At 40.6% G+C, this 18,068-nt stretch overlaps 1 protein-coding gene across 1 annotated transcript in view; it reads right to left on the reverse strand.

The window, feature by feature from the left end:
* Nucleotides 1-18,068, reverse strand: part of GRIA3 (glutamate ionotropic receptor AMPA type subunit 3) — a 300,197-nt gene that overhangs the window by 85,047 nt on the left and 197,082 nt on the right. The window contains 3 exon segments of the mRNA XM_059050062.2: nucleotides 744-848; nucleotides 5,745-5,912; nucleotides 10,389-10,550. Of these exon segments, the coding sequence (XP_058906045.1) occupies nucleotides 744-848; nucleotides 5,745-5,912; nucleotides 10,389-10,550 (435 nt within the window).

Raw genomic sequence — 18,068 nt, forward strand, 5'->3', positions numbered from 1 at the left:
AGTAGAATGAAACTTTTTTGTAGGTGCTTGAGCAACAGGTGTGCTGTTCCTTCATCATGGGGGGTTCCCATCTCCACCTTGCTTTTACTGATATTTGGTAAAAATAAGTTAGCCCACTGTAGAATGATCAGCCTTTTTGATTCTTTCAACTCAGATAGCAGAAAAATTCTTTCCTTAAAAACTGTGGGAAAGCTGGGTGGGCAATCCGTTGAGTACCCCGTAGAAATGGTACAAGATATTTTACGTTCTAAGGTTTTATTAAGTAACTACTAAATTCCCACTTCCTGACTAACTCACTGTTAGTATGATAGACGCAAAGTGGTTATTATGAAATTTAGCTGTAGGGAAAGGTACTTTGTTGAGTCATTTTGGTGGGTGAGTTGGCAAAATGGAGAGATTACCTACTTTCCAATTCTTTTGCTAAAATCATGTGTATCTTGGCAGCTTCTGTTTAAATAACATGCCCAAAATGTGTAATTCCTTCCCTGTATTATAGGAAGCTGTTAATAAATCTTGAGTCTACCACTTTTAAAGGACCAGCCTCAGAGGGAAATAACTTTTAAAATTTGTAGATGGAACACTTTGATTACAGAACAGCTCTGCATCGTATCTACAAATGGAAAGGCAAACATGATGTGTGGGAATTTGCTTTGGGTGTGTTTCCCGATACCTATTTCCTTGCATCTGAAGGCTGTTACTTTCTGAGAGATTTTTTTATTTGGATACCTGTTTCGGTGACTTACTTTCCGAGAGCCAGTGACTTTCATTTCATACACATCGATGGTATAATTTGTCCTACGTCCGTAAGTGTCAAATTGGATGTTTCCAGTCATTCCTTGTACTTGCACCTGGTAAAAAGGGAAAAATGTAAAATTTTAAAATAGCACCACATTATTGCCTTTTTGGTTTTTGCGTTGAGGTCCGCGGACAGATCTTGGAATCTTGGAGCATGTTTATCTTGAGCCATTGAGCTATAGCCACCAGATCAGCCTATACAGATCTTCATTTCCTCTCCAGTATTTTCTAAGTATGCCTTTTAGTTAATGAAGCTTTGAGTGGGTGTGACAGGCCGTTTCTTATATGATCCAGTGAGGGCCCTACCACTACTTTTTCGAGGACCTGAAATTTCTTTTTTTTTTTAAAAAATACTTAACTTTCTCTTTATTTACCGGTTTTCAGAATAAAAATCTTTCATAGAATTGTCTAAAGGTAGCCCATGTTTTTAGTATTATTATCAACTCATAGATTTAAATGTATTTTGTGTATTTCAATCCTTGTTTTTGAAACTGATTTTTTAAAATTAATTTTTATTGCAGTATGGTTGCTTTAGAATGTTGTGTTAGTCTCTACTGCACAGCAAAATGAATCAGCCATACACATGCAGATATCCCCTCCCTTTTGGACTTTCCTCCCATTTAGGTTACCAAAGTACATTAGGTAGAGTTCCCTGAGCTATACAGTATGTTCCCATCAGGTGTCTATTTTATACATAGTATCAATAATGTCTATGTGTTAGTCCCAGTCTCCCAATTCCTCCCACCCCACTCCTTTCCCCCTTCGTATCCATACATTTGTTCTCTACGTCTGTGTCTATTTCTGCTTTGCAATTAAGATCACCTATACTATTTTTCTAGATTCCAAGGAACCTGAAATTTCTACCATTCATCTTTTCTGAAGGGAGTGACCTGAAGAGTATTCTTAGCTAGGATAATGCATTCTTCTGAACTTTGAGTTCCATCCACTATTCCCAACATCCAAACATAAACCAGCTTCAGTAACGTGGGCTCTGGAGCTCCTGGATTCATACTGTAACTTCATCACTTACTCACTGTATGACCTTGGGGATGTCCCTTAACGCTTTTGTACCTCAGTGTCCTAATCTGTAAAATGGGAAATCCTAGTAGTACGTATCCCACGGAGATGTTAGGAGGATTAAATGAGTTATACATATGCAGTGTTTAGATCAGTGTCTGGCATGTAGTGAGCATTGCAATACATGCTAGCTCTATTAATAATAATTATTATTAATCAAAATGAATTTAGTTCTGTTTCTTGAGGGGTTTATACATTTATCAGCTACCATAGTAACAGAGATGAGTTTTTCCTCTTATTTAACCTATGCCCAGTTCCAGACAGGTAGTGGAGAGCTAGGCCATGGAGGGATAATCCATAGACTGATGAAATTTGTTAAGGCTAGGGAAACAGGAGTATTGAATACTATATAAAACAGATAGAGGTACTAGAATAGCCCAGACACCTAGTTGGGGGGCCAAATGCAGATGCATGTATGCCACAATTTTTCCTGGGTCTGGGCCCTGTATTATGAATTAATAAGAGGCCATCTCTACTGGGTGGAGAGATTTCCTTACCTGTCTTACAGTTCAAGGACACTGGATGAAAGACCCTCTATAAATATGTCATTATTGTTACCCACTTGAATTACTTATCTGATGAGTATGGGTCAAGGAATTTGCTTCAAAGAAAAAGAATCTGTCATTCTCCCAAGATGAAAGAATGGAATACTTTTTCATCTCTTATAGAAAAGCGACAAGCTGTTTGTTAAGCGAGTGAGAAGCGGTAATGGGCTTGTGCTGCAGAAGAGAAAATTGATGGCAATTAGTAGGGAGCATCTTTGTAAAGGGAACGGGGCTTGTTGGCCACCAGTAGGAGACCATGGAATATCTGTTGAAGGAGAAATGCTCCAGTGTGAGTCCCTGAAGACAAGATGATTGTCCTACTAAATGAACAGACCTAAGCACTACTGTCAGCTTAGGCTTGCAGAGAAGGTGACGTCATGCTTCTGGCTAAAGAAAAGGTCCTTTGTTGAGATAGAAATTGCTTATCCAGTAGGATGGGTCTGATGCATACTGTGATGCATGAAGGGTTCTTTACACTCTATTTTGAGCACTGAACTCTAGGAGAGGAGATAGGCAGGGTAGAGACACTGGCAGAGGAAATTACTAAGGAAATCCTTCGTTACTGAAAATAGCAAAGTCTTCAGTCTCATTAAGAATTGTATATTTCTAAAGATTCGGCCTATCTGAGCATGATCTGCAAACTGGACAATAGCCTGAGCTGATTAGAACTTTTGGTGAGCAGAAGTTGAATTGGACTACCACTCAGAGAGAAGTCTATTTTTAAGGATGTGAATGTCAGTGACAGTTTCCCACCATCCCATCTGGGATCCCTTCTTTAATCCTCTCCACCCCGCACCTCAGTCTATATTAGGTGCTTCTCCTCTGGGTTCCCATAGCATTCCGCGTGGAGCTTCACCATAACATTTTAATCATCTATGTATTTCCAGCTCCCCTGCTAGATTGGGAGCACCTCAAGATGAAAGACGTTCTTTTTCTGTGTTCTCAGCAACTAATCCAGAGCCTGGGATAGAGCAGGTGTTCAATAAATGTTTACTGAACAAGTTGACAAGTGTCGATGACTTAGAATTGTGACATATTTCAGTAGACCAGGTTGAGGCTAATCTTTGCACCATCGATAGATTGTAAGGATGATGATTACCCCATCTGCAAGTAGCTTTAAGGTTTTTAAAAGCATTTGTTTACATATTAACAATTTAAATATGAGCTCCCCTCATCTTATTTCATGTTTGCATTTTAACTTGGAGCCTGATACATAGTCGTTGGTGCTCGGTAAATATTTGTTTAATGAATGGTGTGATTATTTATTCATTAAAACAGGCCCCTTAGGAGACTCTTTCAGGCAATGATTTTGTTTGCCAGATTTCTTTGAAGGAAGAGAATGATTGAGCAGCAACTATGCGCTAGTCAACAATGAGGGGTGCTTTTACATCATGCATCCTTACTTTTAGTTAACTTAAATAAAATGGGATTTCTTTTTTTTTTTTTTTTTTTTTGCGGTACGCGGGCCTCTCACTGTTGTGGCCCCTCCCGTTGCGGAGCACAGGCTCTGGACGCGCAGGCCCAGCGGCCGTGGCTCAAGGGCCCAGCCTCTCCGCGGCATGTGGGACCTTCCCGGACCAGGGCACAAACCCGCGTCCCCGCTGCGCAACCAGGGAAGCCGGATTTCTTTTAATATGGTAAAAACCTTTAGTACTTCAGACCACCCTCTCTTGCAGTCCTCTGAAACGTGGAGTTTCACTGATCATTTGTCACAAGGCAACATGTACTTTTGGAAGAGGCTGATACTTTCCAGCCTCTCTGAAGCCTTAGAAAGAGGCTGGCCTATGGAAAGAGGGAAAGCATCCTTTCTGTTGAGTGTTTGATCATGAGGGCCTGGGGAGGAAGGTTACTTACCTGGCTTACAGCTTGAGCTTTATCAGTGAGTTAGACATGTGGAAACTTTGTGCAATAATACGATCAATCTAATGTTTTTCTTGTCAAATTCATTTCTCGTCCTTCACTCTGGTAGCCAGTTTTGTATTTGGGGAAGAGAGTCATTTGTGTCATGAATGGGAAGTCAATCGAAGATGCTGGCACTTGCCCCTTGAGGTTTTGATGAAAACTCCTTTTGGTTCACTGAGGGAGTTTTATATTTCACTCATCATTATGTTTCACCTGACAATACAAATCTTGTAACAGCTATGAAGGTTGAATTTAATTAACTGTTCTTCAAAAATTGTGCAGTTCTACCTCCATAAAATGACACTTAGGGCATTTGTTAGGGAACTGACATAATGACGTAAAAATCTGCATGATGGGAGAATGAGTCATATCTCTTTCTTGGAGAGAGACACAGTGGCTACTAACCCCTTTCTATTGAATGCTTCCAACTTGGCAAATTTAAGGCAGCAGTAAGAGAGCCAGCTACACAAAATGATGTACATTATGAGGCCATTACAGATTCCTAGTTTCTGGGTTGTGCACAGAATTATCTTATTATTGCCTATCTCTTTGTTGATTTGGATGTTCTAAACATCAGGATAATTAAAGAAGTAGAAATAAGAGAGTCTTGTACTCTCAAAGGCTTATTTTAATGCATGCAGGCGTATGTAGCTTAAAGCAAAATATTCAGGAAAGAGCTCTTCCTTGGAAAGCTACACTGAATGGGTGATGCTGCTCCTAGTGTAAATAATGGAATCTGTTCAAAGGATACTGCTCAAAGCCTTAAATGCTCTCCCACCCAGTAAATACTAAAAACAAGTGACCTATTTGACTCTCTGCCCATTGATTCCTTGTACTTTCCGTCAGGCTTTTTCTCTAGGGCATTGGGGAAAAAACTCTTAAGTAGGCCTAGAATGGACTGTGTTCCTGCATTTCACCATGTAGAATAGTATAAAGGTTCTTTTTGACAAATAGAAATAGTATCACACTGGCTCAGTTCCACAGTCCATCCAGGCTAATAATTTGTCTGATGAGCCAGAGGATGCTGGTAATGTCTACCCTGAAATTAGGAGTTTTCCTAGAGAATATCCCAGTCCCCCTAAGCAACATCATTTTCTGGAAAGTCTGAATTTTTGGAAGCCATTTACATGTTCAATCCATAACTTTCAAGGGTACTGAGTTTGATTTACTATCCCCACTTTAGTACAGAGCTAAATATTCATTTGCCCTAAACTTACCATTTCTCAAGCTTCAAGGAAGAATCTTCTAGTTTTAGATTTCTAGATTTTGATGAATAAATATCGCTGCTTATCTTTCTGTACACTTTGAACATTCTGCAGACTCTGATCCTATTCCCTTTAGGTTGTCTTTTCTCCAGATTGAGGTCTTACTCTTTTTGTGTCTTTATAAGGTGCCCCCAACCCAATAACCCACTGTGGTCATTACCATTTTCAGAGCTCTTTCGATATCAATTCCTTGACTCCAGGGCACAGCAGGGTTTGCTAAGCAGTCTCCAGCACTGCCTCTCCGGGACACATCCACTCGCTGCCTCCTCAGATAGCGGAAAGCTTCTGCTATGACCAGTATTGCATCGTGCGTCAATGCAGATGTGTACTGAAATGGATGTATGGAAAACAAGATATCATGACAAATCATGCCCTCAAAACTTGCCTCGTTTCTTATAATTTTCATTCATCTCCAACTCTTGTTCTGTGAACTCACCCTCTTAATTACTTGAATCAAGAGATCTCTCTGGGCAAGCCTGACTTTGATCCAGAATGCATCTTACCTCATGTGTGCACGTGTTAAGATGATTAAGATCAAATGGCTCAAGGGAATCTCTCTCTCGCTCTCAATACTGTGTTTCGTATTGAGTGACTGACTACTCAAAGGCCGGCTCCTTTATAGAGAGCAAAATATATGGGAAGTTAAAGGATGGCATATGTAGATTGGAGAGGAAACGGCATATCCTAAAGCAAGTTATTGCTGTTTGTAATAGAAAATTCAGATCTGGTGTTTACTTAGGGGAAACTGGAAATAGCTAAGTTAGACAGCTTGAAATTAATTTGGAGGGAAACATTAATCATTGCTGTCTGGACCACGCTTCTGGTGAACTAGGACCTCTGGCCAGCAATAAATCAGTTTTTGTTTCCTTGGGAGAGCAAAATCCAAAGCTGGTTTTTGACTGTAGAAAATTACAATTGTTATTGAGTTTTAAATCTGATAACATTGACAATTCATAGGCAATACTTCGTGATGCTACCTTTTTCAGGCAAGAACACTTCCTTTCTATTTCTTGGATACACTGCACTAAGGATGAGGCCAGTCATTTAATACAAGGGATTTGATTATCTGCGATTTGACATGGTGGATGCCTTTTCATTAAATGAATCAACAAAGTGTGATTAAAATTAGCTGGCCCCTGTTTTGCAGGGGTGACAAATACTGGTAGAATATAGAATTCTGTTGATTTCTAAAAAAATGAAGCAAAATGCCCTGGGGGGAAATTTCTGTCTATATAGTATGTCCCAATACAATTGTTGAGTGAACGCATTGTCATCTTTAAAACTATCAATTTACTTTTCTGACTTTTGTCACGTTACTTTTCTTTCAGGGCCAAATCATCAAGTGTGAGTGTAACAGGGGGCATATGTTCTTTCATGAAAAAAAAAATCTGTGTCTGCCCGTGCTAGTACTACATAAAGCCAACATGGTGGTGATTTCTTTTCCAGCTGACTGCATAAATTTTCAGCAGTCTTAATGTAGTCCTTTCCAAGCCATGCCAAAATAGCTATTTAATTTTCTACTTTTTCAGCTTCTACGGACCAATGTGTGACCATCTAAAAAAAAAAGACCCCAAAGGAAATGTTCATAAAATATAGAATAGATGAAGCATCAGGATTTTAATCTCTAGACAATTTTATTTCCTAATCAAAAATATTGTACGTAATTTTTTAACATGGGCTTTTTGTCTGTTTGATATAGAGACAGGTTCCATAATGACTAGTACAAGTCAAAGTAATCTGAAAGTTGTAACCACCTATTTAAGTATTTCATTTTCTTAAGTTATTTGAAGGGTTTTGCTTATAAGCCTGAACAGTTCTTCTCAGTAAGTTCTAAGAACTTTACATTACACATATCATGAGTTACCAATGAATAATCCAGAGCTGAGATTGTCTTCCTTCTCTTTTGTACACCTCTACAACTTCTGAATAGTCATAAATGACTCTGTAGCACCCTTTTCATACTTTTACTCTTGTCCATTTTTTTGTGTCTAGCATAGTGCCTGACATTTTGTAGGTAACCCATAAAATACTGAATAAATGAGGTTTTTTCCTCTACCTATTGCCTGCTAAATCTAAGGATGGCAAAACAGTGGATAGGCAGTTGTATGAAAATATAAATTAACATAAGCTCACCTAAATGTAGTGGGCAGATTTAGTCCATAAAACAAAAAGATTTGAATCATCAAAGAAATGCAAATCAAAACCACAGTGACGGACTTCCCAGGTGGCACACTGGTTAAGAATCCACCTGCCAATGCTGGGGACACGGGTTCGAGCCCTGGTCCGGGAAGATCCCACATGCCGCGGAGCCACTAAGCCCATGCGCCACAACCACTGAGCCTGCGCTCTAGAGCCCGCGAGCCACAACTACTGAGCCTGGGAGCCGCAGCTACTGAAGCCCGCACGCCTAGAGCCCTTGCTCTGCAACAAGAGAAGCCACCGCAATGAGAAGCCTGTGCACTGCAATGCAGAGTAGTCCCCGCTCGCCGCAACTAGAGAAAGCCCGCGTGCAGCAACGAAGACCCAATGCAGCCAAAAAATAAATAAATAAATGAGATGAAAAAAATTTTTTTAAAAAAAACAAAAAAAAAACCCACAATGAGATGGTACCTCACACCTGTCAAAATGGCTATTATCAAAAAGACAAGAAACAACAAGCGTTGATGAAGATGTGGAGAAAAGGGAACCCCCGTGCACTGTTGATAGGAATGTAAACTGGCGCAGTCACTGTGGAAAACAATAGGCAGGTTCCTGAAAAAATTACAAATAGAACTACCATATGATCCAGCAATTCCACTCCTGGGTATCTATCTGAAGGAAATAAAATCACTGTCTCAAAGAGATATCTACCCCCATGTTCATTGCAGCATTATTTACAATAGCGAACACATGGAACAAACCTGTGTTCATCCAATCATCAAATGATGAATGGATAAAGAAAGTGATATACACCCACACATATATACATATATAAAGTCATGTCAATTATATTTCAATAAAAATATATATGCACACACAGACACACATACATGGAATATTATTCAGCCATAAAAAGCAATCCTGCCATTAATGACACGCAGATGGACCTTGAGGGCATTATGCTAAGTGAAATAAGTCAGACAGAGAAAGACAAATACTGTATGATCTCACTTATACGTGGAATCCAAAAAAAAATAAAAGAACTCCGAAACAGAACAGAATGGTGGCTGTCAGAGGTCAAGGCTGGGGAATAGGGAAAATGAATGAAGGTGGTCAAAAGGTATAAACTTCCAGTCATAAGTTCTGGGAATGTAATGTATATCATCATGATTATAGTTAACAATCCTGCACTGTAGTTTTTGAAAGCTGTGAAGAGAGTAGATCTTAAAAGTTCTCATCATAAGGAAAAATTTGTAGCTGTGGTGGTGATAGATGTTAACTGAACTTACTGTGGTGATCACTTTGCAATACATACATACATCAAATCAGTATGTGGTATACTTAAGAGTAATACAATGTCCTATGTCAATCATATCACAATAAAAAATAAAATCATTATCTTAAAAAAAGGATTTGACTACAAAGGATTCATCATAGGAATTGTGACCTTATTTACTGAAACATATGAGGACACCTGGAAAAATCTGGCATGTGTAATGTAATCACTACAACTACAGAGGACCACTTAGCTAGTGAGTGGCTTAAATTAATACAAAAAGATGTAAAAAAGATGTTTAACTTACGACTTTTCTAGAACATACCAATTGCATAAAGTAAGGTCCCACTTGTATTTTGTTGATGTGACCCATTCAGGGTGGACCTGCATAGGTGATTCAGAATGTGTCTCTTTTCTGTCTATGTCCCATTGTTCCTCCTTCTTCTATTCTTGCCAGGGAGGAAGGATATGAGGATGGGTATCTTGAAACCATGAGAAGGGAAATGTCCCCTCCCCTTTCCTTTTTTAGGGAAGGGCCTTGAGCCTTGACTCTGCTTTGATCCCTCCTCTTGATCTCAAGGATCCCACAGCCATGGTACATACATACTTTCACGTACATATCAGGAAGGAAGAATTTAAAGTCTGTTTCATACTTGAATCAATACACTGAGGGAATGGGTTACTTAAAAAAAAATACATTGGAAGGATTCTTTGTGTAACATGAATAACTTTCCCCCCATTTATCTGTTTTAATTCCTGATTTTAAAATAATAGGGTTTCTAGCCATAGGGGAACACATGAAAAATGTGTACTTTAAGCATGACTTTCTGCTTTCAGTGTTCTTATCTTGATTTCATAAAAATGAGCAACTTAGGTAATCTAATTATTTAAGGATACTTTTGCAGGCAGGAAAACATTCCCATTCAATATATGTATAGGCAACATGCACTCTGTATTAGAGCCTAATTCACTTGGGTGTACTGAGATTCATGAAACTTATTAACACAAAGCAATCACATAAATAATGTAAAATCTAATTTTCTGTTTCAGACTATCAATCTTCCTTACCTATTCCCACTGCACCCACTCTTTGCCTGATTCAGGTTCTTGCAATATTGTAAATTATGAGCATATTAAAAATGAAATTCATTAAAAAATTAAGTTAACCTTCCCAAATGCTGGGTTTTTAAAGACCTCCTTCTCGATAGCTTCTTTATTTGGGAATTTAGTTTTCAAGTGTAGCAGCACTATCTGCAGTTGTATTTTAGCATCCTTGAAACACTTCTGAGGGATGACCACTTGATCACTGGATGGCCGTAAATATATAAAGGCCATACTGAGATGCTCTGAAAAGCTGGCCTAAGGTTTCTACATGTCGTGGAACATTACCTTTAGAGGTGCATTCTTGGCTTCAGGGAATTCCCTTTCATCCAACCTCACCCAGCGCTGTATGAACTGCTGAACCATAGGGTTTTCGTTGTTGACAATCTGGAATCCTGTAATGTTGGCTCCCCCATGCATGACTCTTTCTAGCAAAATATCGGTAAAACCCTAGAAAGAGATTGAAAGAGAATAATGATTGTGGGAGGTCATGCATTCGTACTCATTGTAGCCGTTGGTTAGAGTGCTAAGGGGGAAAGGAAAGTTCCTTCCCCAGGATCCTTCTTTAGCAATCAAGGAAAACCTGGACACATTGTTATATGTCAATTATATCTCAATAAAAACCAAACCCACAACAAACAACCAACCCTGATATGGACTGATTCTTAGGGCACTCTGGCTCTGAAACTACAGGCATGATGGAGAAAATATACATCCTTCTATTTTAGTGCCCGTGTCTTTAGTGTAGCTGCTGCGATGACAAACATAGGTGTCAAGTTCAAATGTTTTTATTTCTTTCATTTACCTGTATTTTTAGTTTTTCTTCATTGAGTACAAATACAATGATTCATAGAGCTGGAAAATGATGAAAAAGTTGACCCTAGCTAGAGGTATCAAAAACTCTTCTTCAGCTTAACATGCCGAATGCGGCCGATTGCTTCAGACTCTAATAATGAGTACTTTCAACATTTGTAATTTACAGAAATGCCCAAAAGCGAAACTGACAGCTTGGTTGTATATGCTGGTACAAACCCCGGGGGTATGTCTCACGTGTGTCCATGAATGAGATTTTTGTTTTTGTTTTTTTGCGGTACGCGGACCTCTCACTGCTGTGGCCTCTCCCGTTGCGCGGAGCACAGGCTCCGGGCGCACAGGCTCAGCGGCCCATGGCTCACGGGCCCAGCCGCTCCACGGCACGTGGGATCTTCCCGGACCGGGGCACGAACCGGTGACCCCTGCGTCGGCAGGCGGACTCTCAACCACTGAGCCACCAGGGAAGCCCCATGCATGAGTTTTGACATCTACTTCATAGCATCCACCGTTTTCTTCTTCTTTTGTCTCTTGCTAATTGCTGCTGATGCACTTGGGTCTTCAATGGGCTGGAGCCAATATTTATACTCATAAAGAAATGGGAAGAATTCTTCCTCTTTCCTTTAGATTCTCCTCCCCAACATTTACATGTAAAATTTTTCAAATATACAGAAAAATTGAAAGAATTGTACAGTGAAAAACCAAATAGTCTGGGCTTCCCTGGTGGCGCGGTGGTTGAGAATCTGCCTGCCGATTTAGGGGACACGGGTTCGAGCCCTGGTCTGGGAGGATCCCACATGCCGTGGAGCAACTAGGCCCGTGAGCCACAACTACTGAGCCTGCGCGTCTGGAGCCTGTGCTCCGCAACAAGAGAGGCCGCGACAGTGAGAGGACCGCGCACCGTGATGAAGAGTGACCCCCCCCGCTTGCCACAACTAGAGAAAGACCTCGCACAGAAACGAAGACCCAACACAACAAAAATAAGTAAATAAATTAATAAACTTCTACCCCCAACATCTTAAAAAAACAAATAATCACTTCAGATTTTACAATTAATATTTTTCTATCCATTCATCAATCCATTTTTTGGATACCTTTCAAAGTAAGTTGCAGATATTAGTATACTTCATACCCAAAGACTTCAGCATGCAGGCCATTAACTAGAGTTCAGTGTTTGCAGTTTCCATCCATCCTTCCTTCCTTTCCTTCTATCTTTCGGTAAAATTTACATCCAATAAAATGCACAAATCTTAAATGTACCACTTGATGAGTTGATAAATGCATACACTATATTACTCAAATCCCTACTATTTCTCTAACGTTTTCACTTTTTTTTACATTCTAAGTTTTCATTGAAGTATAATAATCATATAGAAAAGTGTATACATCTTTTCTTTTTCTTTTTTTAGAATGATAAGGTTTTTTTTCTTTTGGGCTGCGTTGGGTCTTCGTTGCTGCGAGCAGGGGCTACTCTTCCTTGCGGTATGCAGGCTTCTCATTGCGGTGGCTTCTCTTGTTGCAGAGCACGGGCTCTATGCGTGCGGGCTCAGTAGTTGTGGCTTGCGGGCTCTAGAGCGCAGGCTCAGTAGCTGTGGCACACGGGCTTAGTTGCTCTGCGGCATGTGGGATCTTCCCGGACCAGGGCTCGAACCCGTGTCCCCAGCATTGACAGGTGGATTCTTAACCACTGCACCACCAGGGAAGAAGTCCCAGTGCACACATCTTTAAATACAGCCTGGTGAATTTTCACAACCTGAACACATGAAAGTAATCAATATCCTGTACACCTCTCTCTCTAGTCACCATCCCTACGCCTGCTTCTTTTAATTCTGCATTTCTTTAACGTGGTCAACAAGGCAGTTGTAGAAAATATTTTAGTGAAGCAGCTTTTTTTTTTTAACATCTTTATTTGAGTATAACTGTTTTACAATAGTGTGTTAGTTTCTCCTTTACAACAAAGTGAATCAGTTATACATATACATATGTTCCCATAACTCTTCCCTCTTGTGTCACCCTCCCTCCCACCCTCCCTATCCCACCCCTCTAGGTGGTCACAAAGCACAGAGGTGAACTCCCTGTGCTATGCGGCAGCTTCCCACTAGCTATCTAATTTACATTTGGTAGTGTGTATATGTCCCTGCCACTCTCTCACATCGTCACAGCTTACCCTTCCCCCTTCCCATATCCTCAAGTCCATGCTCTAGTAGGTCTGTCTTTATTCCCGTGTTGCCCTTAGGTTCTTCATGACCATTTTTTTTTCTTAGATTCCATATATATGTGTTAGCATACGGTATTTGTTTTTCTCCTTCTGACTTAACTTCACTCTGTATGACAGACTCCAGGTCTATCCACCTCATTACAAATAACTCAGTTTCATTTCTTTTTATGGCTGAGTAATATTCCATTGTATATATGCGCCACATCTTCCTTATCCATTCGTCTGTTGATGGACACTTAGGTTGCTAGTGAAGCAGCTTTTTTAGTTATTACTCTCAGCCCCATTCCTCTTCCTTTCATAAGTGGGATATGAGCCAATGGAGACCAGACAAAGGGCCAAGTAGTTTGCATCACTGAGAACCATTCCTCGTTTCCAGTGACCCCAAAGTACTTTTTAAAATTAACATTAACTTGTTAGGATGAGTGTTCTCCTAAAGGCCTCCTTCCTGAAAGAAACTAAGACTCAGTGTTTTCTCCCATTCGCTCCCCTCTGCACTATAATCAGCAGAGAGGCTTCCCTGTGTGTAAAGCCTAGCAGAGGCTCCAGATGGGGCTTAAGCCTAACTGTTATCCAACCCCCAACTCTCACCCCCTAGACAAATATACAAATAAAGAGCTGTGGGCAAAACTTTAACAAATGGCTTGAAGTCGTTTACTGTGCCAAACCATACTTTCCAGTTAACAAGTATTACACAAGAGCATTGAGCAACTACCCATCTATCTGCCGGCGGGGGTGAAGAGTGGACTCTCTGGGGCTCTCCTGTGTCCTAAGAGCCTGGCCTGGGAGGTGGAGCCCCCTTCCTTGAAAGAAAGGGGTTGAGAATGCTTCGGCCACCATGTTGGCCCCCAGGATCAATGGCCACAGTCTGCACTAGGAAGTAGTACTTCTTGTGTCTTTTATACTTTGATAAGCATCACACCCCTGTTTACCTCATACCTTAGCACGTGAAAATGGCAACACAGGATTAACAAAAAGGAGGGCAAGAGAAAGGATCCCAGAAGTCTCACGTCTGCCTTAAGCCATAAGAGCCAGCACTTCGGTCTGCTTACTTACCATACCACTGCTTTCCAGAAATATTTTACCTCACTACCTTTTTCTTACAAGAGATACTAGAGGGGTCCAACTCAAATTTACCTCACCAGTCACCTCTGCTTCCTTCCAGGAGGCTTCAGTCGGCCACACAGGCCTCTTGTATTGCCATTTGGCTGTCTTCCTCTCCAGCAGCGTACCATACCGCCGAAGACCTAGGAGTTTCTCAGTCAACCCGTGTTTCATGACAGCCAAATCTGGGATTAAGTTCTGGCACCCCTCAGACTGGAACCAGCCTGGCTGTCCTCGTGAGATTAAATGCATCCACAGCAGCACAAATCAAATCAGGGGAAGGTCACCTCAAATGGCTCTTGTGTCTAGCAAGACCTCCGTGACACTAGCTCCTACCAACTGCCCTGAAGATTTACCCGTCCACATGTGCAGAATGCCTAACACAGCCCCGTGGACAAAATGGAGTGAGCAGAAGTGTGGTAGAAAAAGGAAGGAGATACTGTAATAGGCTTTTTTTGGTTTTCCTTTCATTCTCATATATTTATTTTCACGACAAAGATTTCACAGTGCTTACAACAACTGTAACAGCAATAATTGTAAAATGGGAATAATGCTGATGAGGAACCCCTTCTATTTTAGTAAGAAGTCTGATGAAAAGTAGTTTTTCCAATAAAATTGTACTTTTTATCTTTATTTATTTTTTTAACACATTTACTGGAGTATAATTGCTTTAAAATGGTGTGTTAGTTTCTGCTTTATAACAAAGTGAATCAGTTATACATATACATATGTTCCCATATCTCTTCCCTCTTGCGTCTCCCTCCCTCCCACCCTCCCTATCCCACCCCTCTAGGTGGTCACAAAGCACCGAGCTGATCTCCCTGTGCTATGCGGCCGCCTCCCACTAGCTATCTGTTTTACATTTGGTAGTGTATATATGTCCGTGCCACTCTCTCACTTCGTCTCACCTTACCCTTCCCCCTCCCCGTGTCCTCAAGTCCATTCTGTACATCTGCGTCTTTATTCCTGTCCTGCCCCTAGGTTCTTCAGAACCTTTTTTTTCCTTAGATTCCATATATATGTGTTAGCATACGGTATTTGTTTTTCTCCTTCTGACTTACTTCACTCTGTATGACAGACTCCAGGTCTATCCACCTCATTACAAATAACTCAGTTTCATTTCTTTTTATGGCTGAGTAATAGTCCATTGTATATATGCGCCACATCTTCTTTATCCATTCATCTGTTGATGGACACTTAGGTTGCTTCCATGTCCTGGCTATCGTAAATAGAGCTGCAATGAACATTTTGGTCCATGACTCTTTTTGAATTATGGTTTTCTCAGGGTATATGCCCAGTAGTGGGACTGCAGGGTCATATGGTAGTTCTATTTGTAGTTTTTTAAGGAACCTCCATACTGTTCTCCATAGTGGCTGTATCGATTTACATTCCCACCAGCAGTGCAAGAGGGTTCCCTTTTCTCCACACCCTCTCCAGCATTTATTGTTTCTAGAGTTTTTGATGATGGCCAATCCGACCGGTGTGAGATGATATCTCATTGTAGTTTTGATTTATATTTCTGTAATGATTAATGACGTTGAGCATCCTTTCATGTGTTTGTGGGCAATCTGTATATCTTCTTTGGAGAAATGCCTATTTAGGTCTTCTGCCCATTTTTGGATTGGGTTGTTTATTTTTCTGATATTCAGCTGCATGAGCTGCTTGTAAATTTTGGATATTAGTCCTTTGTCAGTTGCTTCATTTGCAAATATTTTCTCCCATTCTGAGGGTTGTCGTTTGGTCTTGTTTATGGTTTCCTTTGCTGTGCAAAAGCTTTGAAGTTTCATTAGGTGCCATTTGTTTGTTTGTTTTTATTTCCATTTCTCTAGGAGGTGGGTCAAAAAAGATCTTGCTGTGATTTATGTCAGAGTGTTCTGCCTATGTTCTGTAATAGGGTTTTATGGAGATGAAAGGAGAGATCTTATTGCTAAAGGGCAAGAGTTGGCTGGCTCTTGGCCCTAATTCTCCCTCTTGCCTATTTGTATACATTTTGCTTGTTTGTAATCTCTAATCAGATTCTGTGGCTTGAATGTTGCCCTGCTGCCCAGCATTTAGATGCAGCAAGTCACAGTTCTCAAGGTTGAGATAATCAAGGCTGGATTCTCCCTAAACCCTCTGAAAAAACGCTAATGTGACAGAGCTAACCAACAATTATCAAGGACACAGAAGGGAAAAGGAGAAAAGAGGTGAATGGTGGAGAAGGGGATATAAGGAAAACTGTCTGACTAAAAGGCAGGAGTTGGCTGACTCTTGATTGTCCTTCTATTTCTGATACCTTTTCTTCAAAAAGAATTATCTTTTTGTATCAAATATGGCTAAATTCCATGGTTCAAGTGGCACTGACAGTCTACAAGATTGTAAAATTTAAAGCTTGATTCTTTCTACAGCCTCTTCAGAGACAGTAATGTGGCAGAGCTGACATCCAACAGGTAGGAGGGGAAAGGAGGAAAGAGAGAGAGAGAAGGACGATGGCAATTCAGAGAAACGTTCTATTTAAGGGCAGGTTTGGTTGGATTTTAGTCTTCCTCCTCCTATCCCACCATTTTAAGGCATTACACCTCCCATAATAATCTTTGATGGATTTTTATCGTTATGACATCTATAACCCTAAAAGCAGGCCAAAGACCCCCCCCAAACTTATGTAAAGACACTAACACAGCACAGGTGATGATACAACATCCAGAAAGGAAAATGGAGTAAATGAAAGAGCAGGGAGTAAGCGGTAGGAAGATGGAAGTTAGGGGAGAAGTATGGGCTAAGGTGCAGGAGCTGGCCTGCTCCTGTTCCTCCTCCTCCTCCTATCCCATTATTATTATTATTTTTAAAACAAATGGTACTAAATTTATTAAAAACAATTTTTTTTTTTGGCCATCCCATGCAGCATTGTGGGATCCTAATTCCCTGACCAGGGATTGAACCCAGGCCCTTGGCAGTGGAAGCCCAGAGTCCTAACCACTTCACCACCAGGGAATTCCCAGCACTAAATTTATTTTTAAAAATCAAAATGGAGGGACTTCCCTGGCGGCCAGTGGTTAAGACTTCACGCTTCCACTGCAGGGTCTCGGGTTCAATCCCTGGTCGGGGAACTAAGATTCCACATGCTGCACTGTGTGGCCAAAAGATATATTAAAAAAAATCAAAATGGAGATTTAATATACCTTTCTCAATTATTGACAAAGCAAATAGAAAACAAAGACACAGAAATGGGAAGATTATAATAATACATTTTGATTTAACAGATTATCCCATAATTTTAAAGCATTTCATCCATTCATAGCCTCTGGTTAGATCTCCTCCTTAGGCTGGTGAACCACAGTCTTCAAGGTGGTAAAATTGAGGCTGAGTCTCTTAAAACCTCTCAAAACACATTGACACCAAAGAGATGATCACCAAACATATGGATGGTATAAGGGGAGAATAAAAGGGGAGAGGTCAGTGGTAGAAAGATGGAGGTTAGGAGAGAGGAGATGGTTAAGAAGGGAGATTTTGCTGGTTCCTGGTCCACCTCCTATATCTATCCCGTTGTTTTTTTATTTCTAGAAGAAGTTGCTAGAGTCTATGATCATGTACAACCATAATTGGGAAAGTTGTAAATTGGGGCCTAAGTCTACCCATAGCTTCATTGAAGTAACCAACACCACAGAGCTGACCAGCAAACACACAACAGGTAGGCAGGAAAAAAGGAAGGGAAGTGAGATGGATTCTGACTCAAAAGTAAGAGGTGCCAGGGTACTGGGCCTCCTTTTCTGATATCTAAATTTAAGACACTGCACTTTTCTAGAATATGTTGCTTGATTTTAGTTGTTGTGCTGGTCACACCCCCTCATGTATCCCTGAAA

Source organism: Kogia breviceps, chromosome X (assembly GCF_026419965.1).
Source record: "Kogia breviceps isolate mKogBre1 chromosome X, mKogBre1 haplotype 1, whole genome shotgun sequence".
Lineage (NCBI taxonomy): Eukaryota > Metazoa > Chordata > Mammalia > Artiodactyla > Physeteridae > Kogia > Kogia breviceps.